Source organism: Physcomitrium patens, chromosome 21, assembly GCF_059467195.1.
Source record: "Physcomitrium patens ecotype Gransden chromosome 21, ASM5946719v1, whole genome shotgun sequence".
Lineage (NCBI taxonomy): Eukaryota > Viridiplantae > Streptophyta > Bryopsida > Funariales > Funariaceae > Physcomitrium > Physcomitrium patens.
This window is the reverse complement of record NC_143430.1, coordinates 10,539,623-10,565,986: the sequence shown is the minus strand read 5'-3', so window position 1 is coordinate 10,565,986 and position 26,364 is coordinate 10,539,623. Positions and strand designations below refer to the sequence as shown.

The 26,364-nt window shown below is 34.9% G+C and overlaps 2 protein-coding genes across 2 annotated transcripts; one reads left to right on the top strand and one right to left on the bottom strand.

Annotated features, from left to right (window-relative positions):
• Nucleotides 1-160: 160 nt before the first annotated feature.
• LOC112274373 (large ribosomal subunit protein P3z) lies at nt 161-1,104 on the bottom strand. The gene is made up of 2 exons (XM_024503818.3): nt 828-1,104; nt 161-409 (listed from the first exon to the last, which is right to left on the bottom strand). Exons 1-2 carry the CDS (start codon nt 1,029-1,031, stop codon nt 251-253), a joined length of 363 nt encoding a protein of 120 aa, XP_024359586.1. The 5' UTR covers nt 1,032-1,104; the 3' UTR covers nt 161-250.
• An 18,564-nt stretch (nt 1,105-19,668) lies between these two features.
• LOC112274296 (pyrophosphate--fructose 6-phosphate 1-phosphotransferase subunit alpha) lies at nt 19,669-26,062 on the top strand. The gene is made up of 19 exons (XM_024503648.3): nt 19,669-19,868; nt 20,426-20,577; nt 20,842-20,954; nt 21,398-21,472; nt 21,626-21,739; nt 22,011-22,078; nt 22,436-22,519; nt 22,726-22,779; nt 22,970-23,050; nt 23,171-23,264; nt 23,493-23,566; nt 23,691-23,807; nt 24,012-24,056; nt 24,228-24,284; nt 24,530-24,634; nt 24,769-24,885; nt 25,048-25,151; nt 25,319-25,484; nt 25,700-26,062. Exons 1-19 carry the CDS (start codon nt 19,776-19,778, stop codon nt 25,826-25,828), a joined length of 1,842 nt encoding a protein of 613 aa, XP_024359416.1. The 5' UTR covers nt 19,669-19,775; the 3' UTR covers nt 25,829-26,062.
• Nucleotides 26,063-26,364: the final 302 nt, after the last annotated feature.

Genomic DNA, 26,364 nt, shown 5'->3' with positions numbered 1-26,364 from the left:
ACAATCTGCAGAACTCTGAACATTACGGCATTGTGAAGTGTAGTAAACGAAAAGGCTTCGTAGCTCACTCCTTCCTGACAAAGGAAGCAGTGTTCCAGACGCAGCAAGCAGAAATTGTGGACACTTCAGATCATAACTATAATCATCCACAAACCAAATATTTCATATTGCCGAACCGTGCAGTGCGGTGATCATATTGAATTGCGACAGAACTCTGCCTCTGCTACAGGGGTACAAAAGGGTTGTGAATCTAGTCGAAGAGAGAGAATCCCATATCGTCATCGCTCTCTTCCTTTTCCTCCACCTTCTCTTCCTTCTTTTCCTCAGCAGCTGGTGCAGCAGCACCGCCCGAGGCAGCAGGGGCGGATCCTGCGGAAAAGCCACCGCCGCCTCCTCCACCTATAACAACCTAAAAAAACACGGCCACAAGAGGTGATAGTAGGGTGAGACTGACATGCAATGCTTGGAGGTGAAAGCATTCCGAGTGCAAATAATTATACCAAGCCACAGGTGGGTGTGAAAGGGTCGTTCATAAGAGAACATCGAAATGCACTGCCGCTAAAACCCCCAACCCTACAGGTGGTGCTAATGATCGAGATTCAAGGGGAAGGACGTTATCAAAAGTAAATCACGTTTGTCTCAGTATTTTGAGCCTACCCCGGCAACCACCTCCAATCGAGGGGGGGGGGGAGAGAGAGAGAGAGAGAGAGAGAGAGAGAGAGAAACGATGATAAACCCTAGAAACAAACACTTAAGCTTTCCGAAACGTTCAAACATAACAAATCACTCAATCCCCCGCACACACACACAAAATCAGAAGGATTTACCTGGGCAACACCAGAGTCGGGAGTAATCAGGGAGAAAGAAGATGAGATGGCGCCTGATCCAGCGGTCGTCAAGGCCAAGTTAGAGAGCTTGCGCTGGAGCTCCCAGGTGGAAGCAGAGCTGGCCTCAAGGTTGGCCTCGCCGCCGTGCTGCTTGGCGGTCCATGAGTCGCCTGATTTCTTAACGATGAAGGTGAAGACGGCCATGGTTGCTACTCGGTTTCCGGCCCTTGCACAGGCGATGGACGGGACTCTTGCCAAGGTTCACGCAATCACCCAAAGCTCGAAGAAGGAGCAATTTAGGGTGAAATTTGGAACCTTAAAGGGTGATTCGTCTAGGGCTTCCAGCGAGAGAGACGCCGCTCGCGGCCGATAGATATCCGGAACGGCTCCAGTAACCGGACACATATCCGGAAAAATCCCATTTTTGTCTTCCGGGTATTTTCATTCTCTCTTCTGCTTTCCGGTCATTCTGAGTCCTGCGACATTGACGAGGAAATGTGTTTCTGCGATGAATTTGAATCACAGCGACCTACGAGTTCGGTTCTGTTGGCAGGCTTTTAGAAGCACGAATCTTCCAGCTGCCGTTGAGCCTTCGGCAATCCCTTTGGGGCAGAGAGCGGGAATGCCTTCGAGTGATTTGCGATATTCATGAGAAGTAGTTTTTCGTTGTATCACTTCCACCCACAAGGTGACATGCGAGATGTTGCTTGTGATAGGGAAATAAATATACAAATGAATAAATTTTCTACCGGGAAAGTCAACTACGATTCTTGTTACGAAGTGAGAACTTGTGGACAGAGTTGCTGTTACGATGTGCAAATTTTTTGACTGGAATCGCCCCATTATTAGCAACAGTGTGAAGCTCAAGTTACAAAAAGGACTTGACATCGTTAATTGTACATGAAGTTCGGATTGTTCGAGCTTGGTCGATTGCCCTCCTTCCATTGACACAAATCAGCGAATGAACATATCCTGCATGGCGCTTACGAAGCTCAACCTGGCGGTGTTTGTGGCAATCAATGTGAGATCAGTGGGAGAGGAGAGTGGTTGTGTTTGTTTTATTATATGATCATTAGATCAGATCAACACGACGTTTCATATAATAAATATTCAACTTTATGACTACCATACTAAAAGAATAGAACAGGGAATTAACAGAAATAAAAAAGTAGAATTGAAACACACCATGAACACAACTTGAGTTTGAAAAATGTATTTTCAATTATCAATGATACGACTAATTTCAATGTCAGAAAAAACACATAATCTATCTTTTGTCAGTAATTAAAAATATTGAAAAATGAAAATACCAAAAATAACTCTAGACTGAATTGTGTGATTCTATTTTAACTATAACACATAACATAATTGCTTTTAAGAATTTAAGTTTGTTAAGTTATGACAACTAAAATTTTAAACGTTATTATTATCAATTTATATATATATATATATATATATATATATGTATTTTTTGTACATTTATATACATTTTTTTCTTTGTATTTTCATTTAGTGATATGTTAAATATTAATATTTGACTTTGATGTTAATTTCAAAAAACAATTTGAAAAACTGCAAAATAGATATTTTCACAGAATTTCTTAATAACTCATACAGATTTTGATGTGATATAACCTCAATAAATAAATAATATCCTTTGACATGATATATAGAGGAGTTATATTTCAAACAGTTTATCTTTGCATTAGGCTAGACCAAGATTGTTATAGTTTCGTCATTAGCTAAAAATAGGTATATTTTAATGATTCTTATATAGAAGAATAATTTATTTTGGTATGGTTTTAAACTTTTTTCTTTTTTCTTTTTTCTTTTTTAATATGACAATGCAACCCTAGATTTAAATGTCCAAAAATGAAGTCCTCTATTTACACATGTGCTGAGAGTTGGGACAAAAACCTTTTGTTATGTTTGCATTTCTAAGAAAGATGTCAATCAACTATTTGTTTGTGACATATAATTGTTCAAATTTAAGCATTTAAAAAAAAATCTAGGATGGGACATTTCATCACATATAATTATGCAGAAATTTGTTTTAGCCTTCTCATGCATGGTTGGAACCTGACAAGAAAAATTTGTATTTCTTGTTAGGTCTGAGTTTTCAATTACTTTGTAAAACGAACACTAACATTTCACAGTATATTAAAAATATAAAAAAATATAAAATCTCATTATTTAAAAGAAAAAAGCAAAAAACAGTAAGCACTACACATGTATGTTTTGAAAAAGAATCATGTCTGTAGTCTTTCATCTACACACCAATGACCACATTGAATGAACAAACAAATAGATTGAAGATGCATGGTAAACACATATGCATATGTGCACTAAATAAGTTTACAATCATATTATTGAAAATCTATTGAAAACTAGTAGAAATCAATGCCATTGGCCATAAAAAGATATAAAATTTTAGTTTATAAAAACACCATTGATTTCCTAAATTTATGCCTCAATAAAAAAAATCTTTAGATATTTGCAGCCATTTTACAACTTAATGTTTATATCAATAATAATACCATCATAATTAAAATAGTAAAGGATATAATTTCTCTAATAATTTTAAATATTTTAATGACATTCACTTAATATGTTTAATTTGTGTATCTATCAAATCAATACACAACTACTACAATTAAAAAATTCATCAACATAACCAAAATCAACTTTAATTATATTAGTAGATAAAACATAATTCATTATTTTGTAGGGATTTAAAATATTTTCAATCTTTTTTTGAAATATCCTATTAATTACATCTACAACATTGTAAAATTGAACAAAAACATAAATATATTAATCTTGGATTTTACATATCATTTGCGGAAGATTAGTATATGAATAAAGTTAAAATCAACAAAATAATTGTATTCATTATCTAACAAAACCAGCTCATAGAGGCGGAAGACCTAAATAATTGGAAAGAGAGAAGAAATTTGATAATGCCATACTCAAATGTCTATTGTTTCTCCTTCCACATTTTCTCTTTTCTATCCTCCTCTTCTTCCAAGGTGAAGTTGTTCTTAATATTAAATATCTTTTATATCTCTTCTAATATCTTCTCCTTTATTATGTGTTACAAATATACAAATTTATTCTAATATTTTCCTATATGATTAAGTAGAAGTAAATAAAAGTAGATTTATTTCATAATATTTTTTAGAAAAGCTTCTTAGAAGCTATATAAACATTGCTTTTACTTTACATGTCTTTGTAGTTGATTGATAGGAAAGAAACTTGGTCAATGAATTAACCACATATTGATAACTTGTAAATCAAGTTAACTATGTAGCGTACATACAAAAAACTTGCCTTGCAAGTTAAGATACATGTCTTATAAAGTCAACAAGTTTTGGAGATCCTATATGATATCACTGCATAGCTCCTACTTAAAAATATATATGGAGGTAAGAGTGAAGCCTTTTTCACTCTTATGAATGCCTTTCTAATCCTTAGTCTTGTTTCAAGTCTTTTTAGTCTTCTTGTCTTTAACAATAGCTATTCTAATTTAATATTGTATCATCTTTAAGTAATTTTTTAGTCTTTTCAAGTGATACAAGAGTATATTGACATTTTAATTCTTTAAGGTTCATGTCTTTGATATTATTTTTGCTATAGTTTGACACATCAACTCCAATTGCTTGTAATTTGAATGCCACTACTTTGTCTACTTCAAACATCTTGTCATTTGAACTTCTTAATTTCATGTATTGCTTTGTCATTGCTACAAACTATCCTGCCAAGATCCTTGCAAATATTCTACTACAATGTCATTTGAATACTTGTTCTTAGATATATACATTTACTTCAATAATTACTTATATGATTAGGTAGAAGTAGATAAATATAGATTAATTTCATAAAGTCTTTTAGTCAAGCTTCCTTGAAGCTTCATAGATATAGTTTTGACTTTAGATATGTTTGTAGGTCAGAAACTTGGCCAACAAGATAATCACATGTTAGTAGCTTGTGGAACAAGTTAATTCCATATAATAGCTTGTGGAACAAGTTAATCATGTGGTACATACACAGATAACTTGTCTTGTAAGTTAAGACATGTGACTAGCAAAGTCAACATATTTTGGAGGTCTTATAGGACATTGCCACATAGTTCCTAGTTAAGAGTATATATGGAGGCAAGAGTGAAGCCTTCTTCACTCTTATTAACACTATTCTAGTCTTTAGTCTTGTTTCAAGACTTTCTAGTCTTCTTATTTTTGGTAATAGTCATTGTAGTTAATATTACATTACCTTTTGGGTGACTATCCAGTTCTCTTCAGTGACACAAGAGTGTATTAAGGATTTTCTTTTTTTGACATTCATATCCCTAATAGTTTTGATAAGAGTGTTAATATATTATTTTTGTCTTGCTTTAGAAGAAAGATTATGGATGCTATACCTAACATAAGTGAGAATAGATTTACAACTATTAGAGATCTTCATGAGCTCGTCAACACTCTTAGAGTAGAAATCTTATGTATTTCTAATGTGAATAATGGAGGTACTATGCTTACATCTACAAAAAAAATTCAAAGTCTGCGACAAGAAGTTGTACAATTGATAGAAGTAAGTAGATTGACCTCTCAACCAAATCCAAGGAGTTTTGATTCTATAAGTATGATAGGAATAAGAATTAGTATGCTTGAGAAGTTTGATGGAACAAGATCAAAATTTCAAGGATTTTTGCAACAAGTCAAGTTCTATCTAAGGTTGCACCTTTTTCAATATCCTAATGGATTTACTCAAGTTGGATTCATAGACGTACTTCTATCAAGAAGTGCTCTTTTTTGGTTTGCACCTTTATTGAAAAAAGATTTGTGATTCCTCTATGATTTGAATTCATTCCTAGAAGTATTTACGATGACATTCAGAGAAAGTGATCAAGAACAAGTAGTAGAGACCAAATTCTTATCTTTACGACAAGGATTACGATCAGCCACTATATATGGTGCTGAATTCCAAAACCTTACTTACGATGTGGATTGGAATGACAAAGCACTCATTAATCAATTTTAAAATGGATTAAAGGATAGTGTCAAAGATTTGTTATTAATAATACCAAAAACAAAATCTTTAGAATAATTTATTACTTAAGCCATTATATGTGACAATCGATTATTTGAAAGGCATCAAGAACAAAGACTTGGCTGAAGAAGAATAAGTCAAGTATTCTCGGCAGCTTCCAAGTTTTTTGAAACATATTCATTAAGGTTGGAACTAATGCAAATTGATACAATATGTTTTAAAACTCTCATAGAATATGAAAAGACTTGACGTTGCCAAGAAGGTTTATGTTTATACTGTGGAGAAGCTAAACACACTCCTCAATATCGTCTAAAGAAGCAACACAATTACAAAATGAAGAGCACAATTACCAAAGAAAATAATGTGTCAAAAAACGAGTTTCTTCAACTACAATAGGAACCATGTGGCTGGAATCATGTGCAGTACCTAGTAAAGGACCTATTCTTTCTTCAGACCTTTTATCTTGTTTTATAATAGATGTACATTTAGGTCCTAAAAATCACAAAGTCCTTGTCTTATTAGATTCAAGAGCCTCAACTTGTTTTATAGACAAAGATTTTGTCAAAAATCAAAAATACCTTTAGTCAAAAAAACTAAATCCGTACATGTAGAAGTCATAGATGGTCATTTATTGTCTTCTAAAAATAATACTCATGAAATCGCTTCTTTAGATATAACAATTAAAGATCATAAAAGCATAGTAGTATTTAATGTAATAAGATCTTTCTTTAATCCAATTATTTTAGGATTATCGTGGCTAAAAAACTATAATCCTCAAATAGATTAGGTTTTTTTTAACCTTAACTTTTTTGGTAGTATAATCCAAGATCGAGTTAGTGAAGTAAAAGTACAAAAGTCTAAAACTTCTAAACCTTTATTGGTAGGTTTGAGAGCTTTCATGCATGTTGCAAAAGAAGAGTCATCTTTTGTTATATATATATTATGCCCATTTCTAATGGTGAAAAAATATCAAGTGATATTCTTAGCTAATATAAAGAATTCTTAGACATTTTTGAATAGAAGAATGCAGATATTCTTCTAGAGCATTGACCTTATAATTGTTCAATTGATTTATAAGAAGGAGCTCAATCACCATTTGAACCAATCCATAGCTTATCACAGAATGAGTTGCCTACATTAAAAGAGTATAGTGATGAAAAGTTGTCAAAGAACTTCATATGCCATTCTAAATCTCCAATTGGAGCTCTTATCTTATTTGTGAAGAAGAAAGATAGATCTCTACGGATGTGTGTGGATTATCGAGGACTTAATAAGATCACCATCAAGAATAGATATCTTTTGCCTTTAATTTCAAGACTACTTGACTAACTCAATCAAGCAAAGATCTATATCAAAATAGATCTACAAGCAGCATACAACTTAGTTCATATCAAAAAAAGAAATGAATAGAAGACTGCTTTTTGAACTAGGTATGGATATTTTGAATATAATGTCATGCCTTTTGGACTCAGAAATGCACCATCTACTTTTTAACATCTTATAAATGATGTTTTTTGTGAATTTCTACATGATTTTATTGTTTGATATTTAGACAACATTCTAATCTACTCTAAAAACACAAAAGAACATGAATTTTATATTTGTTATGTGTTACACAAACTTAGATATGTAAGATTATATGCTAAGTTAGAAAAGTGTGTATTCCACACTACTCAAGTTGGCTTTTTAGAGTACATCATTTCTAACAAAGGCCATACAATGGATCCCAAGAAGGTTTAAACTATCATAGATTGGAAGATTCCTTGAATAGTACGAGATGTATAATGCTTTTTAGACTTTGCTAATTACTATTGAATCTTCATCAAGAACTTTTCTCAAGTTACAACTCTACTTACACATTTGACTTATAAAGACAAACTTAAGTGGAATAAAGAAGCAAAAGCTCCATTTGATATTTTAGAAAAGGAATTTACTTCTACTCCAATCTTGTATCTCATCAACTTTTTTAAGGTATTTTTTAGAAATATAAATACGTCACACTTTGCTATGAATGCCATATTGTCAAAAATGAGAAAAGATGATATACTCTACTTAATAGCTTTTTATTCCAAGAAATTTTCAGTAGCAAAAATTAATTATGAGATCCATGACAAAAAGCTCCTTGCAATTGTGGATTCACTTCAAGAATGGCATCATTATCTAAAAGGCACTTTAAGTCTAGTTATTATATATACAAATCATAAGAATCTTGAGTATTTCATGTTGGCACGTGTTTTAAATTGTCGTCAAGCATGTTAGAGCATGTCATTATCCAAATTCAATTTCAAGTTTACTTATTGACCAAAAAAATAATAAGGTCTATTAGATGCCTATCAAGGACAAAAACTTGATAAAAATAAATAAACAAGTGAGACTTTTCTTAAAAAAAGATGACAAAATAGAAATAACTAAATATGTATATTAAGAAAGAAATTAGAATGGCTATTGCCAAAAGACAAGAAAATTAGAGACCCTTCAAATTAGACTAAAATTAAGAAAGGAGTTGACAAGAGTGAAGAAGGCTTCACTATTGCCTCTATATATACTATCTACCTAGGATCTATGTGGCGATATTCTATAGGACCACCAAAAACGTGTTGACTTTGCACAACACATATCTTAACTTGCAAGGCAAGTTTTCTATGTGTGCACCACATAGTTAGTTTGTTTCAAAAGCTATCAACATTTGTGGCATGTGGTTAACTTGTTGACCAAGTTTCTTACCTACCAATCAAGTATAAATACATGTAAAGTCAAAGCATTGTCTATGAAGCTTCTAGGAAGCTTTTTTAAAAGATATTATGAAATTAATCTACTTTTATCTACTTCTACTTATTCATATCACCTAGGTAATAATTATAGTAAATATATGTCTCTGACATTACTCCCCTCTATTAGAGATGAGTTCAATGAAGAGCGGTGATCACATGTCAAGGAAGTCTAAGATGCGACAAATTGTATTTGAAACATACTTTGAACTTTGTTCTCTTCGAAGATGTTTGATAGGACCTCTCAACAATCGATATTGTCTTATATCAAGGCAAGAAGACTATCCAATTATTTGATCATTTTTGAGGCCATCATAATTTCTTTCAAATAAAACATTTGAAATACTACAAGGAGTTGTTCCTACCTCTAGTAAAATCACCAAACATCGGGAGTTCCTTCCAAGGTCGTAATACCAAATGCGATGTATCTCGCCATCTATTCGAGGAAGAATATATCGTTCTTACAGATCTTCATCTTAATTACGTCATCTTGAAGGTTGTGATAATGGTAATGTCTCATCTACATCTTATTTCTTTTATAATGAAGGTTTTGATCTTGATTTTGATGGATGTCGTTGATGAAAAGCCTCCACCGCCTTTGCTACATTTATAAGATTCTTTACTGGCTCCTATGTGCATTCACTAATATCATATCCGCACCAATGGATAAGATATTTTAATTTATTTTGATGTCGCCTTGAATCTAGAACTTCTTCTAGTTTAAACTCTTCATTATTGTCTACTTCTATAGGAGGAAGTGAAGCTTGTCTTCTTCTTGGTATATCTACTGTCTTATATGATTCAAGAAGAGATACATGGAATATTGAATGGATTTACATTGACTCCGATAGGTATAAACGATATGCAACTAGATTGATATGTACAGAAATAGAAAATGGTCTAAGCCTTAAATAATCCAACTTGTCACAAGGACGAGTGGTTTTCATATTGCGACAAAGTAACCATACCTTGTCATCCATGTGAAATGGTGGTTGTTCCTTTTGATAGACATCGATATTGATCTTTTGTTATTCTTGAGCTTCTTTTAACTATGACTTTATTGTTGCATATAGCTCAAAAAAATGATTTGCCAAATCTTTTGTCATAGGATTATCAGCTTTTGAAAAGTCAAAAATATCAAATTATAGATGATAATTATAATTGGCAAAGAAAGGTGTTTATTTTGTAGAAGAATGTATCATATTATTATAAGCAAACTTTGTCAATGGCAAAAGAGTTGTCCAATCATTTTATTGGTAGTTGATGGTACATCTTAAATAGTGCTCCAAAACTTGATTAATATGCTCCATTTGTCTATCAATTTGATGATGGAATGCCAAAGATAGTTTTATATCTACTTTTAGAATCTTGAAAAGAATTTGTCAAAATCTTGATACAAATTGAGTTCTCCTATTTGATATAATATCCTTGGGTAATCCATGATAGCAATAGATATAATCAAGAAAGATCTTAGTTGTTTCTTCACCTATGATAGATTTCGTACATGGTACAAAATAAGCCATCTTGGTCAAATGATCTACTATCATGAATATAGAGTCATAATAACCTGAGATTAGAAAATCCATGATGAAATCCATAGAAACAAAAGACCATGGTTGTTCTAGAATGGATAGTCGCTGAAAAAGTTCGTAAGGTCGATAACGAGAAGTTTTTGATCTTGAGCAAACATCACAAGATTGTACAAAATCTTTGACTGTCTTCCACATTTGGAGCCACCAAAAATCCCTAGATATTAGTTCCATAGTTTTATTGTACCCAAAATGTCCTACTGCTAGAAAGGCATGCCGAACTTGAAAAATACGTAATCAAGCTTCACCTTGTGGAACATATAGGCCTCCCTCAAAATATAGTAGATTGTTCTTGAATTCAAACTTGGAAGTATCATGAGACTTTGAAGGGTTTCCTTTATTATCATGAATAAGAGGATTAGAAGACATACTTGACTATACTTGCTTAATGAAAGTTGAATCAATAATTAGTGTTGATTTCATTGTTTGAAGATAAAGATGCTCTAGCTTCAAGAAAATTATCCGTTGTTGATCAAAAGCAACATCTCCTTCTTGTGGTACAAGGTAAGATTGTTTAGAGAGTGTATCTGACAAACCTTGTTGTTTTTTCAATCGATAAGTGATCTTACATTGGAACCTTGACAAAAACATACTCCACCGGGCTTGGCGACGATTCAAAACACGTCTGGACATAAAATATTTAAGGTTCTTGTGATCTATATACACAATGATTAGACTAGAAGCACCTTCTAGATAATAGCGCCATTCTTAAAATGAATCCATGATTGTAAGAAGTTCTTTATCGTGGATCTCGTCATTGATTTTGGTTGCTAAAAATTCTTTGGAATGAAAAGTTACTAGGTGAAGTTTATCATCTATTCCCATTTGTGACAATATAGCACCTAAATCAAAGTCTGATGCGTCTATTTCCATAAAAAATGGCTTAGAAAAATCGACGCAATACAAGATTGATGCACAAACAAAGGCTGTCTTCAAAGCTTCAAATGCTACTTTCGCTTCTTGATTCCATTGAAGTTGTCTTTATAAGTCAAACATATAAGTGGAGCTGCAACTTGAGAGAAGTCTTTGATGAAGATCCGATAGTAGTTGGTAAATCCCAAAAAGCATTGAACATCTCTTACCATTTTTGAGATCTTTCGATCTATAATAGTTTGAACTTATTTAGGATCTATCATAAGTCCATCATTTGAAATGATGTATCCTAAGAAGTTGACTTGAGTAGTGTGAAATATATACTTTTCTATCTTGGCATAGAGTCCCGTATCTCTTAATTTTTGTAATACATGACGAACATGAAGTTCATATTCTTCTATGTTCTTAGAATAGATTAATATGTCGTGTAGGTAATAAATAATAAAATCATCTAAAAACTCCCGAAAGACATCATTCATTAGATGTTGGAATACTAGTGGTGCATTTGTAAGTCCAAAAGGCATGACGTTGTAATCAAATGTCCATACCTTGTTCGAAATGTAATCTTCCATTCATCTCTTTTTTTGGTGCATACGAGATTATATACTTTTTGTAGATGTATTTTTGTATAGATCTTAGCTTGATTCAATTAATTAAAGATTCCAGATATCAAAAGTAGTCGATATTTATTCTTGATGGTGATTTTGTTGAATTCTTAATAATTGACACACATTTGTAATGATCAATCTTTTTTCTTCACAAATAAAATTAGAGCTGCTATTGGAGATTTGAAATGGTGTATGAAGTTCTTGGCCAGATTTTCTTCAATATACTCCTTGAATTCAGCCAACTCATTTTGTAATAAATTGTAGATTGGTCCAAATGGAGGTTGTGCTCCTTCTTCAAGGTCAATTGAGCAATCATAGGAATGATGTTTTGGAAGAGTATTCGCATTCTTCTTTTCAAATACATCTTGAAAATCTTGATATTGGCTTGGAATGCCACTTGAAGTCTTTCCACTAGTAGAAACAAGTGCGGCATAAATGACACAAGGTGATCCTTCTTTGGCAGCATGCAAGAAAGCTCTTGTACCTACAAATACAAGTTTAATTGTACTAGACTTATGACTTTCTACTTGATTAACTACCCTCTTAGTTATACTCTGAGAAAAGTCAAGACTATGAGAAGTCCAATCTGCTTTAGGATTATATTTTTTTAGCCATGATAAACCTAAAATAATTGGATTAGAGAGAGATCTAATGATATTAAATATTACAAAGCTACTATAACTATTAGTTGCTACTTCTATAGGAAGGATTTCATGAATAACATCTCTTGAAGACAATGGACGACCATCTATGATTTCTACATGAACAAGTTTAGTTTTCTTCACTAAAAGTATGCTATGTCTTTTAGTAAATTCTTCATCTAAGAAACATGCTGAGGCTCCTGGATCTAACAAGGTAGAGACTTTGTGATGTTTAGGTCCTAAAATTACATTTATTGTAAAACAAGGAGAGGATTTTGAGGAGAAAATAAGACCTTTATTAGGTATTGTATAAGGTTCCAATCGCATTATCTCTATTGTAGCTGGACAATCTTGTTTTTTGGCATACTGTCTTCTTTGATAGCCATACTCCTCATTTTATGGTTGCGTCGCTTCTTTGGGCAATGTTGAGCAGTGTGCTTAAGTTCTCTATAATATAAGCACAATCCTTTCTAAAAACAACAAGTCTTTTCTTACTCAATAAGAAGTTTGAAACGTATCATATCAATTTGCATATCCTCTACTTCCGAATGTATGTGTTGAAGAGATGTTGGTATTGCCATTGAATTATAATAATGTTGAGGTCTACTTATATGGTTTTCAGATTGAAATTCAAAAAGATGATTATCGCGCTTCATAGCAAAGTCAATTACTTGACTCAATGTTTGAAGATCAAGTAAGTTGAGCATTAATTATTTTACTTCATATTATAATCCGTAGAAAAATTGGCTAACAAGTGTAGTATCATCCTACTTGATATCAGTTATAAGTTATCAAAATTTTGAAGCATACAATGTTATTGATCAATTGCTTTATTGCAAAATGTGGATCTTGTTGATTGCAATACAAATTACAGCATGTTCTCCATACATTGATTGAAACTTGGCCAAAAAAGCCTCCAGATTATCCAATATTGGATCTCGTCATTCAAAAAAAGATAAAAATCATGATAATGGTATACTTGAAAGAAGTATATCAATGAATCTAACTTGCGATCTTGAAGTTGGATAGCTTTGGAATTGAAGTTCAATCACAAGTTGTACTTGATTGATAAATCGTCTAAACTTTTATCTGGTGCCATCAAACTTCTCGGGTAGGATAATTCTTGATTCTCTAATACTGGAAGGATGTTTCACTATAGGAGAAGGAACATGATTTGATACAGATATTGAAGCAGCTCCAATCATTTTTATATCTTCATTAGACTAAAAGCAAGAAAGGAGTTGATAAGAATGAAGAAGGCTTCACTCTTGCTACTATATACACTATCTACCTAGGAGCTACATGGCGACATTCTATAGGACGTCTAAAAACGTGTTGACTTTGTACAATACGTATCTAAACTTGCAAGGTAAGTTTTCTATGTGGATGCCATATAATTAGCTTGTTTCACAAGCTATCAATATGTGTGGCATGTAATTAACTTGTTGACTAAGTTTCTAATCTACTAATCAAGTACAAATATATGTAAAGTCAAAGTAGTATCTATAAAGCTTATAGGAGACTTGTCTAAAAGATATTATGAAATTAATCTACTTTTATCTACTTCTACCTATTCATGTCACCTAGGTAATAATTATAATAAATATATGTCCGTGGCAATGCCTTTTTTAGACATTCTTATCTTGCATTAAAAGAAGGAGATGCATCTTTTGATGAACAAAAAACGATTCACTTGAAGCCTGAGTATTTTTATCTTTGAGCAATAAAATCAACATTGATTATTAATTTAACCTTTATCAAACAAATCCAATTAAGTATGTCCTCTAATCCTCTTGTTTATGATATCAAGAATCTTTCTTTTTGGTCTCATGATATTTCAAAGTTTGAGTTCAAAAACAACCTTCTCTATTTTGAAGGATGCCTATATGTTCTAGAAAGAGAAGCACGTTTATATGTTCTTCAAGCACGTCATGACTTTCCAGTAATAAGATATTTTGAATACAACAAGACTTTAGAGCTTATATCTCGAGATTTTTGGTGGCTGCAAATATGGAAGGTGATAAAAGACTTTGTACTATTATGTGATACTTGTTCAAATTCCAAAATTCCTTGCCATAAATCTTATGGATTACTTCAATCGTTACCTATTCCAGAACAATTATAGTCTTGTGTTTCTATAGATTTTATCATGGATCTTCTAATCTCAGGTTCACATGATTCTATATTCATAATTGTAGATCACTTCACCAAAATGGCATATTTTGTACTATGTAAAAAATCTATTTCAAGTGAAGAAAGAACTAAGCTTTTTCTTGACAATATCTATCACTATCATAAATTGCCAAAGGATATTATATCGAATAGAGGGACTCAATTTGTATCAAGATTTTGAAGAACCTTATTTAAGATGCTAAAAGTGGATATAAAGCTTTCTTTGATTTTTCATCCTCAAACTGATGGAGAAACGGAATTGGTGAATCAAATTTTGGAATAGTATTTGAGATGTACTATCAACTATCATCAAGATGATTAGACAATTCTTTTGTCATTGATAGAGTTTGCATACAATAATTTAGTACATTCTTCTACTCAACAAATACCTTTCTTTGTTAATTATGGTTATCATCTACAACTTGATACTTTTGAATATTCAAAAGTTGATAATTCTTTAATAGAAGATTTAGCAAATCATTTGTCAAAGTTAGATGCAACAATGAAGGTATAATTAAAAGAAGCTCAAAGACAACAAAAAACCAATGCAGATGCATATTATATAGAGCAACTATAATTCAACATAGGTGACAAGGTATGGTTACTTTGTCGCAATATTAAGACTACTCATCTTTGTGATAAGTTGAACTATTGTAGGCTGGGACCTTTTTCTATTTGTGAATAAATCAATTGTATTGGTTATCGATTACATCTACTAGAATGTAAGAAGATCCGCCCTATATTTCATGTATCCCTTTTTGAGTTGTATAAGACAATGAATATTTTGAGAAGAAGACAAATACCACCTCCTCCTATAGAAGTAGATAATAATCAAGAGCTCGAGGTGGAAGAAGTTTTAGACTCAAGGCGATGCCAAAATAGGTTGAAATATCTTATTCATTAGCGTAGATATGATATTAATGAACACGCATGGAAGCCAATAAAGAATCTTATAAATGCAGCAAAGAAAGTTGAAGTTTTCATCAATGAAAACCATCAAAACTAAGATAAAGAATAGCAAATCTTTGCTATAAAAGAAATAAGATGAAAGAAAGATAACATTCTACCTTCTATCTTTTTTTGTAGCTTGTATATATTTGTGATGCTAAAGAGGTGGAGAATCAACAATCAAGAGATTCAACTCAAGAGCTTTCATTTGCGGATTTATCAGATATGACATTACAATTGCCACAACCTTCAAGACAACAAAATCAAGATGAAGATCTTCAAGAACGACATGTCTTTCCTCGAATACATGGCGAGATTCAGTGTGTTTGATATCACATCTTTGAAAGAGACTCCCTATGTTTGATGATTTTATTAGAGGTTGGAACAACTCATGATAGAATTCTAAATGTTTTATTTGAAGGAAGTTACGAAGACTTCAATAATGATCAAATAACAAGGTGGTCTTCTCACCTTGGTATGGGACACTATTGATGGCTGAGAGGACCTATCAACCATCTTCAAATAGAGCAAAGATTGGAATATGTGGCAAATATAAATTGCCGCATCTTAGATTTCTTCAACATATGAAGACCACTCCTCGTAGAACTCGTTCCTAGAAGGGAGAGAGGTAATACTATATATATATATATATATATATATATATTTACTTCAATAATTACTTATATAAATAGGTAAAAGTAGGTAAATATAGATTAATCTCATGAAGTCTTTTAGTCAAGCTTCCTAGAAGCTTTATAGACAGAGTTTTGATTTTAGATGTATTTGTAGGTCAGAAACTTAGTCAACAAGTTAACCATATGTTGGTAGCTTGTAGAATAAGTTAACTTTATATAATAACTTGTGGAATAAACTAACCATGTGGTGTATACATAAATAATTTGCCTTATAAATTAAGACATGTTGCTGTCAAGGACAAGAACTCGATGAAAAAATAATTCACACAAGTGAGCCTTCACTCAAAGAGAGGTAACAAAATATATATAAACAAGTATATATATTGAAAGAGAAACTGGAATGGCTATTGCCAAAAGACAAGAAAACTAGAGACCCTTGAAACTAGACTAGAAGCAAGAAAGGAGTTGACAAGAGTGAAGAAGCCTTCACTCTTGTCTCTATATATATTATCTGACTAGGGGCTACATGGCAACGTTCTATAGGACCTCCAATATGTGTTGACTTTGTAGGACACATGCCTTGACTTACAAGGCAAGTTTTTCTACGTGTGGGCCACATAGTTAGCTTGATCTTCAAGCTAACAACATGTGTGGCACATGGCCAACTTGTTGACCACGTTTTTAATCCAAAAAGTCAATTAAAGACACCTATGAAGTCAAAGCAGCATCTAGAAAGCTTCTAAGAAGCTTTCATATTAAATATTATAGAATTAACTTACTTTTACCTACTTTTACTTACTTCTACCTATTTGTATATGTAATTATTAGCTTACATGATTATGGCCGTGATAGTGGCTAGCAAAGTCAATATGTTTTGGAGGTCCTATAAGACATCACCACGTAACTCCTAATTAAGAGTATATATGGAGGCAAGAATGAAGCCTTCTTCACTCTTGTCAATGTCGTTCTAGTCTTTAGTCTTGTTTGAAGTCTTTATGGTCTTCTTGTTTTTTACAATAGTCATTCTAGTTAATATTACATTACCTTTTGAATGACTTTTTAGTTCTCTTCATTGATACAAGAGTGTATCAAGGATTCTCTTTCTTTGAGATTCATATCCTTAACAATACTCTAAACCATCTAAGTCCACTATAATCTACACACTTGCAACTCCTACTTTCTTATGTTACTAATCTTATATTCTCACAATATCAATATAAGATTCTAAACTCCCTTATAACACTAAGAAGATCTTATAATATGATTGCATTTCAATTATGACTTGTATCATGTACTAATTTTTATGTTTGTTTACTAAGACACCACAACAATTGACAAACATTCACAATCTCATAACTTCAGAATTTCACTATATATTACTCTCATAACTCATTCATGGCTTGACTACCAATCTATCATAGCTACGGTACACAATCAAATGATTTATCTACTTCACGTCCATAGTTGTATCAAAATTCATTCATCCATGGCTCAAGTAATGCACCACATGCCCAACAACACACTTTGTCTCTAACCATAACTACCACATCTTTACAACCCAACATCCAATATTTTACAACTTCGACTCTAGTGATTCAAGCCACAAATTGTATTTCAATGATATTCAATACATTCTCACACACTTCTCTTAAGGAATCAATCTTCTTATAATTTTGACAATAAAATACAAAAAACAACTTGCCATTGCAACCAATATGGTTAAAAATAAAACAAAACCCTAATTACTCAAACTTACTTATCAATTGCTAGTTGCACAATATAGACAACATTATTGAGCAGTAATATTATACATACAATTTGTTGCATTGTGACAAGTTATTCATCTAACAAAAAATACTAAATAAGTGAAATAGAGCAAAGTGTATACTAATAATTTTAGTAAATATTAGAATTTAAAGAAAAATAAAATGTAATAAAATACTTCATCATTAAAATTACTATTTAATTCATTGAAAAACTCTTGTTCTTCTTCAAACTCATCATTAGCTATGTCTTATGAACCAACGTATAACAACAACAAAATCCTAGCAAAAACAATTCAATAGATACTTTCTTTAAAATAACCAATCAAAATACATTTTTATCTTTTATCTTCTATCTAAGCTATTTTATATAATAGATCTTAAAATGATATCATTCATTGTATATAAATCTAATGTATAACTTCATTTGAAAAGTCCTTTTGTTTTATTTATTTATAATTCTACACTAATCAATTATCCTTCTTCTATTAAAGGGTGTCAATCAAATTGAAAGTATGTGGGATAGTAGATAGTGAGGATTGTGAAACTTAAACCTATGGTCATGAAGCAAATGTTTGAAAGGTGTAACATTGTGCCTTCAAAGGTTGAATTTGTTTGTTTGTTAGCATCTTTTTTCATGTCTTATCTTTGGCAAAACTAATTAGTTTAGCTTTGCGTGTTTCTTTAAATCAGTCTTGATTACTCACCAATAAATGTTCTCTTATCCCATCTATCCTCTTTTAGCCAAGTCTTATGAAACACATCATATCCTAGTTCACAAGCACAAAACATGCAAAGCATGGGATGTCAAATTTGCAGTAATCTCCTCTACAACAATTTTGCTAATTGTTGCCTTAAGTTCATGTTTGAGTTGCCGTTTTTACTCATTTGATGCCCCTATTCATTGTATTTTTGGTTGTTTATAATATCAGCTTTTATTATTACCTACAATTTATTTGTTTATTTTTATGTTCCATTTCCATGCTACAATCTCTTATACATTATCAACAGGTTTTCCAAACCTGATCCACTTGTTCCCCCACCATTTCATTGCCCACGAAGTAATACCCGAAAGCACTAAATTATACACCCTAAACTTTGTTCTACAGAGGTTAGGGTGAATAGTTTAGGAATATTCCACAAAAGATCCACGCAGACTTCATTCGTCAACATCCACAATAAGAATCATCCAATCGAACAGGTTTACATCACGCGAGGAAATCATCAAGGATAAACAGAAGCGGGCAGTCATCCAGGAGAACCCTAAAAAATTTAAATACCCTAACCGGATTCCAGACCCTGACCGGGGAAAAAGACCAGAGATAAAGAGCTTCTTTTGTGCGGGGATATTTCGCACTGATTGCTACCCCCCAATGCCCGCCCAATTTAAGATATTTTACTGCATTTAGCCCCTTCTGGGTAAGCATGACTGACTGCTATCAGCATCTTCCACCTGCTCCCCTCCCCCGATATCTATCAAAATGGCCAGTGCCAATCTTCCACCCTGACTTCAGATCTACGTGAACCCTCGGCCGGTAATCCACGTGGGACCAGCTCCGGGTTTCCGAGTTTCTCACCCATCTAGAAATAGCTTGGATTTATTCTGTTGTTTGCCTCAACGTGAAATGAATAGCATCGAACCCGCTGCGTAATCTGCGGCTCCGATTTGATATTTCCATATTCGTAGAGTGAATGTTGTGTTTCGTAGAAGGGGAGGGATGTATTGGCATTGGAGATATTGTATTGGTATTCGAGCCTTCGTAAATTGATGCCTGCGAGTGTGCTGTGGAAGAAAGGTGTTGTTTGATCGTTGTTTCCGCCGTGTGTAGCCTCAGCGTATTCCCTTCACTGTGCTTCGAAAGTTGGGAAAGGTGAAGCGGAAGGAAGGAGACGCGGGGGGTTGTAGCTATGGGGATCGAGCTCAAGCAGCAGGGGTCTAAGTTGCAGGGATTGTCGGCCTTGCGAGCTCAGTATGAGCCCCAAATTCCGCCCGCATTGAAGGTGGCTGTTGCATTTTCTTGCATTGATTTTGTGTTGGTTTTCGCATTGAAGGATTGTTGAGGAGGATGCGGGAGATAGTAGGGGTGGATTTGGCGAGTTTTTGGTGATAATCACGGTTGTGGAATGGCCCTGTTTTGGTTTGCATTATTTGTAATGTAGGTTCTGGTTCCGCGTGTGGTTTTTTATTGTTTTTTTATTCTGTTTTTCTTTTCTTTTTTTTGTTTGCGGAGGAAGTAGTTGGCCTTTAGTAAGGCAATGCTGGAAGGTCCACTCTTCGTTGTAGATAGCTTGGGGAAGGGGAGGATGTCGTTTCTGGAATGTGATTGATCGGTTGCTGTGGCTACAGAAGGTTTTGCGTTACTTCAATGTGTTTTTGTGTACATGAACTTTGCCTCGGTTATGTAGATTATCGTGTGTATTGTGGAGTGACTTATACGGTTGTGTGCTAAGAGCACCAGTGTTATTGTCGTTATGCTTATGTATCCGAGTCAACCATTTTGGAAGCATTGGGGGCCGTCATGAAGTGGTTTCTTGACCTGTGAGTGGTTGTGCTGCAGGGTGGCAATGTGAAGGTTTCTAAGGGCGATAACACCACCGCAGCTGATCCATCCGATCGCCTCGCTGTGAGCCGGGCCTATCCACATACTTATGGTCAGCCTCTGGTACACTTGGTGTCCGAGGACAAAGCGGCAAAGCATTCTACTCTCAGGTGTGCAAATTATAAGTGTCTTACAAATCTTTCTCTTGGCATGTATATTGATAATCAAGACGGATTTGCATATCGGTCTGTTTCTCTTTATTTTTTAAGGTGCTGTTAACTCCGCTAGCTCTGTGGACGAGTTGAGGCCTTCAGAAGGCTAGATTGCTAATATTAATCTTAATTGATTAGGAATTTTGTTTTGGCGCTGTCGATAGATTCATGTTCTCGGCATGAAATTACACGTCCAATCAATTATTGTTGTTGTTCCAACAGGATCGGTGTTGCTTTTTGCGGGCGGCAGTCACCCGGAGGTCATAACGTTATTACGGGATTGTTTGACGCTCTGAAGAGTCAAAACGCTGACAGTGTCCTGATTGGCTTCGTTGGTACGTATCTATCTGTAAGGATAAACTGCCAGACTACTAGCCCAAATCCCATTTGCTTTGCCTGCACTTAGTGGGCGCTGAGCTCCCATGTCTTATTGCCTCACTCACATTATTCAATACACAGTACTTGTATGCTGCTTCTTTAATCCATTATCTCGGACAATGAAATGTGAACGACGTGAGATTTGTAGTTGTTGGCTGCTCAGAGAAGAGGAGCATTCATTCGAAAGCGCCATGACGCTTACAATTTTAGATGCTTAAAATTTCCAATTTACTGAAACCCCTACGCTGATAAGCCTTCGTATATATATATATATATATATATATATATATATGTGTGTGTGTGTGTGTACTGCATCGCATCTTCAGGCCAGATTGTCTTTTCTTGCCATGCTAGTAATGAATAGCTCATTGTGTTACTGTTCTCCTGATGAAATGCGTAGGTGGCACGGAGGGCATATTTGCCCAAAAGACTGTTGAACTCACAAATGACCACCTCAAGGATTTTCGCAACCAGGGTTAGTTTATCTCTTACACGTCAATCACGCCATGAAATGAGGGTGGGCTACGAAAGGTTTTATATGTCATGAAATGCTGGTCTCTTACAAGACACTGTTGCAGACATTCGATATGTTTTACCAAGTTCTGTGGAACAATGTTGGCTTGTACAGGAGGTTATGACCTTCTAGGGCGAACGAAGGATCAAATTAAGTCCTCTCAGCAAGTGAATGATGCTAAGGCTGCATGTGAAGCATTGAAGTTGGACGCCCTTGTCCTTATCGGAGGTTTGTTCTCTTCTGTAAGGTTTTGGTGTTAGTTTTTCTCAAAATTTGGTCTGGTTGTATTAACATCCGATAGGGGCAGCCTACTGAAAATGGTCCAGTGTGAGCACCTGTTCGAGTTTCGTTGCCAAGTTTGTAATTCAATATTGTCTTCCTGATGTAGATAACATTTAATTGAAGACTTAACATCCTCAATTTCTCTCCTTGATGTATGTCGGCTTAACTATTTGTACATTGTATATTGATAATTTTACTTTGGAATTGTCTGGGCCAGGAACTGGCACAAATACAGACGCTGCACAACTCGCAGAATCTTTTTTGGAATCTGGGTGTACAACAAAGGTTATTTATTACCACATGATTCCACATTTAAAATCTGATAGCATTGTTGGATATATTGATGATCTGAGAGGGTGCTATGGCGTCTTACCAGTTTGTGTATCGCTAGACACCGTGAGCGTCGATGATCTTACGAGTTCAAGTTTTAGAAATATGTGTGCAGCCTAGATATATGACTTGCTTATCATCGAGCAATTATGTTCAAGAAGGATTGTTTGCAGAGCAATAAATGTTTTTCTTGATTTTATCATTGTGGTCTTAAATAACCTGCATTGATATTTGAGATTGATTTGTCTCTATATTCTATATTTGAATGGATTTGACTTTTTCTCTTATGGTTCTTGCTATGCCCTTTTGCAGGTGATTGGAGTTCCTGTAACAATTGACGGGGACCTGAAAAATCAGTTCGTTGAGACAGATGTTGGATTTGACACTACTTGCAAGGTTTTTTTGCGCTCGACCTTTTGAATTTATTTTCTGGATCGAAGGGAGCAAAGTTTATGTTCGATGCTGAGTGTCAAGTCGTTAGCATGCCGTATGCGTAATTTGTGCAGCATATCTGGCGTCAATACTGACTCCGTTTTCTGGAACTTGTGCATATCTCGTTTGAAAGTGCCTGAAGTATTTAGTTCTTTGTTCGGGTTTGACAGGTGTATTCACAGCTTATCAGCAACATCTGCACGGATGCACTGTCTGCTGAAAAGGTGGCGACTTATCCTTCAAATGTCTTCGTTATTGTATTGAGTTTATGTTCACTAAGATTTTACAGCTCTTGTTCCACCCCAGGATACTATGAAATCAATACTCTTGTCTCGTTGTAACGAGCAGGATATCTTGTATTAATGTTTTCATTCAAGTGTTTGCACCTTACGTGAGTTGTGGGACATACTGCAGTATTACTACTTCATCAGACTCATGGGAAGGCAAGCGTCGCATGTATCACTGGAGTGTGCCCTTCAGTCGCAAGCGAACATGGTGAGTCGTAGTTCATAAATAATCGAAAACCTTCTGATCTCATATAGAGCATGTGGTATGGGTAGGGTTACATCATGCCGATACGACTGTGAACCTCCTAAAGACGTGAGATGGATGCAGGTCTTGCTGGGTGAGGAAGTGGCGAACTCGAAGATGACGCTCTTTGATGTGACCATGCAAATATGCGATGCTATACAGGCTCGGGGAGAACAAGGTAAACCACATTACCCCAGGAACATAGTGTGGTACTGTGCTAGTGTCTGACACACAACAGCCAGATCTGTTAGCGTCAAAAATACTCATATCCTATCTCAATCTGTTAGATAGCATCACACTTACCAAGCAATATTGAAACCTGCCTGGAATGTCTAGCCCCTGTTAGAAAGGCTGTAACTTTGAGATTGAAGTTAATATCTGCAGGAATTTACTTTGAATATGACAGGAAAGAATCACGGAGTAGTGCTCCTTCCAGAAGGTCTCATTGAGAGTATTCCAGAATTTTACGCCTTGTTACAGGTGTACTGCCCTCTCACTTTCAGTCCTGACTTACGTATATCTCCAACATTTTTGGCCTTCAAGCGGTGCATGCTGCGTTTATCTAGAGGACCACACTAATGCGGATAATGTTGCGTGGCATCAGGAAATCAATGGCCTTCTGAAACAAGATGAGGACATTGATGTTAACAATATATCTTCGCGTTTGACACCCTGGGCCGCCGCTTTGTATGATTTTCTCCCCATCTTTATAAAGAAGCAGGTAAGTTCTTGCTTGAAATATTTTTTTTTGCTTTACGTTTTTTGGCTTAATTTTTTCCAGCGCTGTGCGCCCTTTGGCCTCATTTTGAATAACTCGCACTTGTTGTTTATGCAAAGTTTAATTTTTGTCCTAATTTTTGTGCAATCTTTTTTACTTAGATAGTCGGATGCGTTTATCTGACTTCTAGCTGCTGTGATATTTCAGCTGCTTTTGGATCGCGAATCAGATGGTTCTGTGCAATTGTCTCAGGTAAGACATACGTTATACAAGTGCACTGCTGCACCCAGTGTCCTGGTTTTTACAATGTCCTTGATGTGATGAGAGAATTACTGTCAGCCTTATCAATTATGGTAAACTGAGAATTTTATTGCCTCTGTGCCGAAGTGTTCAATTAAATGCTGAATGATTACGCTGTCGCAGATCGAGACAGAAAAGCTTTTGGCACAGTTGGTAGACACCGAAATGACCAGGCGAACGGTAACTTTTCTGTCAATTATTTTGACATCTCCCTCCGGAATGAGTGCTTCCTTTTCGTTGTTCTTTTCTGGGAATATGTGACGTGATTTCTTCAATGTTAGTTTTTATCACTAATTAAAATTATACATGATGTATATTTGAGAATTATTAATTGTTTTAGGATTGAAATGGGTGATCATTCGTCATTCTTTGTCAACAACATCTGTTTAATCATCTGCTTACGATTGGTATTTTTCTGTCTGCAGAAAGCAGGATTGTACAAGGGGAAAAAATTCAACGCTATCTGCCATTTCTTTGGTTATCAAGCCCGAGGATCTTTGCCATCCAATTTCGACTGTAATTATGCTTACGTACGTGAAATCTATTTACTTAATGTCCTATTATTATGTTATGACGATTATACCTTGAATAAAGGTTTGGATTGAATCTGCATTGCTGGGCTGATCGTCCACCACATTCTGAGTTCTCGAATTCGTGTGAACAGACTTTGGGTCAAACTGCATACTACTTGGCACAAGCAGGTTTGACTGGATACTTGGCCACTGTAGCAAATCTGAAGCAGGATGTATCGGAATGGCGCTGTGGAGGAGCGCCCCTTACGGTGAGCCAATTTTTGCCATCAATAGTTTAGCGTTAACAATGTGATGAAATAGTTTAATTTGAAGCTCTTTAGAATCCTGCGTGTGGATCATAAATGAAAGCATTGCTTTGTCATGTTTCTACGAAACTGAATCTGTGGAATTCCGCGCAACCAAATGTGCAGGCAATGATGTCCGTAAAGCGATGGCTGCGGGGCCCTGGTGTTTCCCAGATCGGCAAGCCTGCCGTCCACCGTACCAAAGTGGACCTGAAGGGCAAGCCTTACGAGTAATTTTCTTCGTCATGAAATAGTTTAGAGACATGCTAATATTAATTTTTATGTTAATTAATGCATATAAGTTTTTGTATGTATGTGAATTGTCAAGATTTTGTTGTGATTTCTTCACTCAGTTCACATCGTGCGATAAGTTAACTCAAGGATTGTGTGTCCGCAGGTTGTTGACCCAGAAAGCAAGCTCGTGGTTGATGGATGATCTTTACAGAAACCCTGGTCCTATTCAATATGCTGGTGCTGGTGCTGATCTGAAAACGATTACGCTTTTAGCGGAAGATAATGACTACATTGGCAAAGTCCAAGAGCTATGTGCATACCTTGACAAGGCAAGTTAATTTGTTTTGAAAGCTACCAATTGTATCGTCCGGACGATACAAAATCAATCTTGTTCGAGAATATTCCTGGTGTTCCTTAATTTGGCCGTTCGGCAACTTCATCTTCATTACAATTAATCAGATGAACGTAATTAACCGTTGCCTATACTGTCAACTCGTGAATGTTTGCGGTTCTCTGACATGGGTTTTATGTCTTCTCTGTGCAGGTGAAGGAAATAGTGAAGCCTGGATGTCCAGGTGAAGTCCTCAAAGCGGCTTTGTGTTCCATGGCCTCAGTTACTGAAATTTTGACCGTAATGTCTGCCCCTTCATTTCGCGGTCGTACTCCATTCTAACGCTTCTTCGAGTTTGACACCCTTTAACTAGAGTTGCGAGAATCACTAGACATAAGCATGAGATATCTCTAGCAGGTGTGTTAAAGCGTCTTAAATCACTTAAAATGATTTGAGGAGCTCTCACGTTGTATTCCCATATCATTATATTGAATTTGTAAAAGCTCATATGCCAGCGGAATTGCAGTGTTGACTTTTACCCGTCGATCCACTGCTATCCCTTCATTTGGAAAGAAACATTTTTCTGATGCTTCCTACCTCTGGCTGTTACCTTAAAATGGCATTGTTTAGAGTGAAAGATTGTGTCCCTATTTGCTGCTCAGCTTTCGTGATTCTTACTATCACTTTGCATAACTATATTACACGTTTGCTCGTCTGCCGGACGAGTGCGTGGTTGTACGTGTTCAATAACGAGTGGTTCCTTGTGAATTGGGTGACTAGATTCTTTTACAAAGTTAGCTTCTCACTGTGAGGGCTACATGCAAGAAGTGATCGAACAGACCTGACTAATTGCCACTAATTTCTAAAAGCCTCTAATT

Bases quoted from the DNA above. Each gene is read 5' to 3' on its own strand.
- LOC112274296 (XM_024503648.3), top strand. From the start codon at position 19,776: ATGGGGATCGAGCTCAAGCAGCAGGGGTCTAAGTTGCAGGGATTGTCG. The intron at 21,740-22,010 runs GTTTGTTCTCTT...TGTCTGGGCCAG, and splicing joins CGCCCTTGTCCTTATCGGAG to GAACTGGCACAAATACAGAC. The intron at 23,265-23,492 runs GTAAACCACATT...TGAATATGACAG, and splicing joins ACAGGCTCGGGGAGAACAAG to GAAAGAATCACGGAGTAGTG.
- LOC112274373 (XM_024503818.3), bottom strand. From the start codon at position 1,031: ATGGCCGTCTTCACCTTCATCGTTAAGAAATCAGGCGACTCATGGACC. The intron at 410-827 runs GTAAATCCTTCT...GTGTTTTTTTAG, and splicing joins CCGACTCTGGTGTTGCCCAG to GTTGTTATAGGTGGAGGAGG.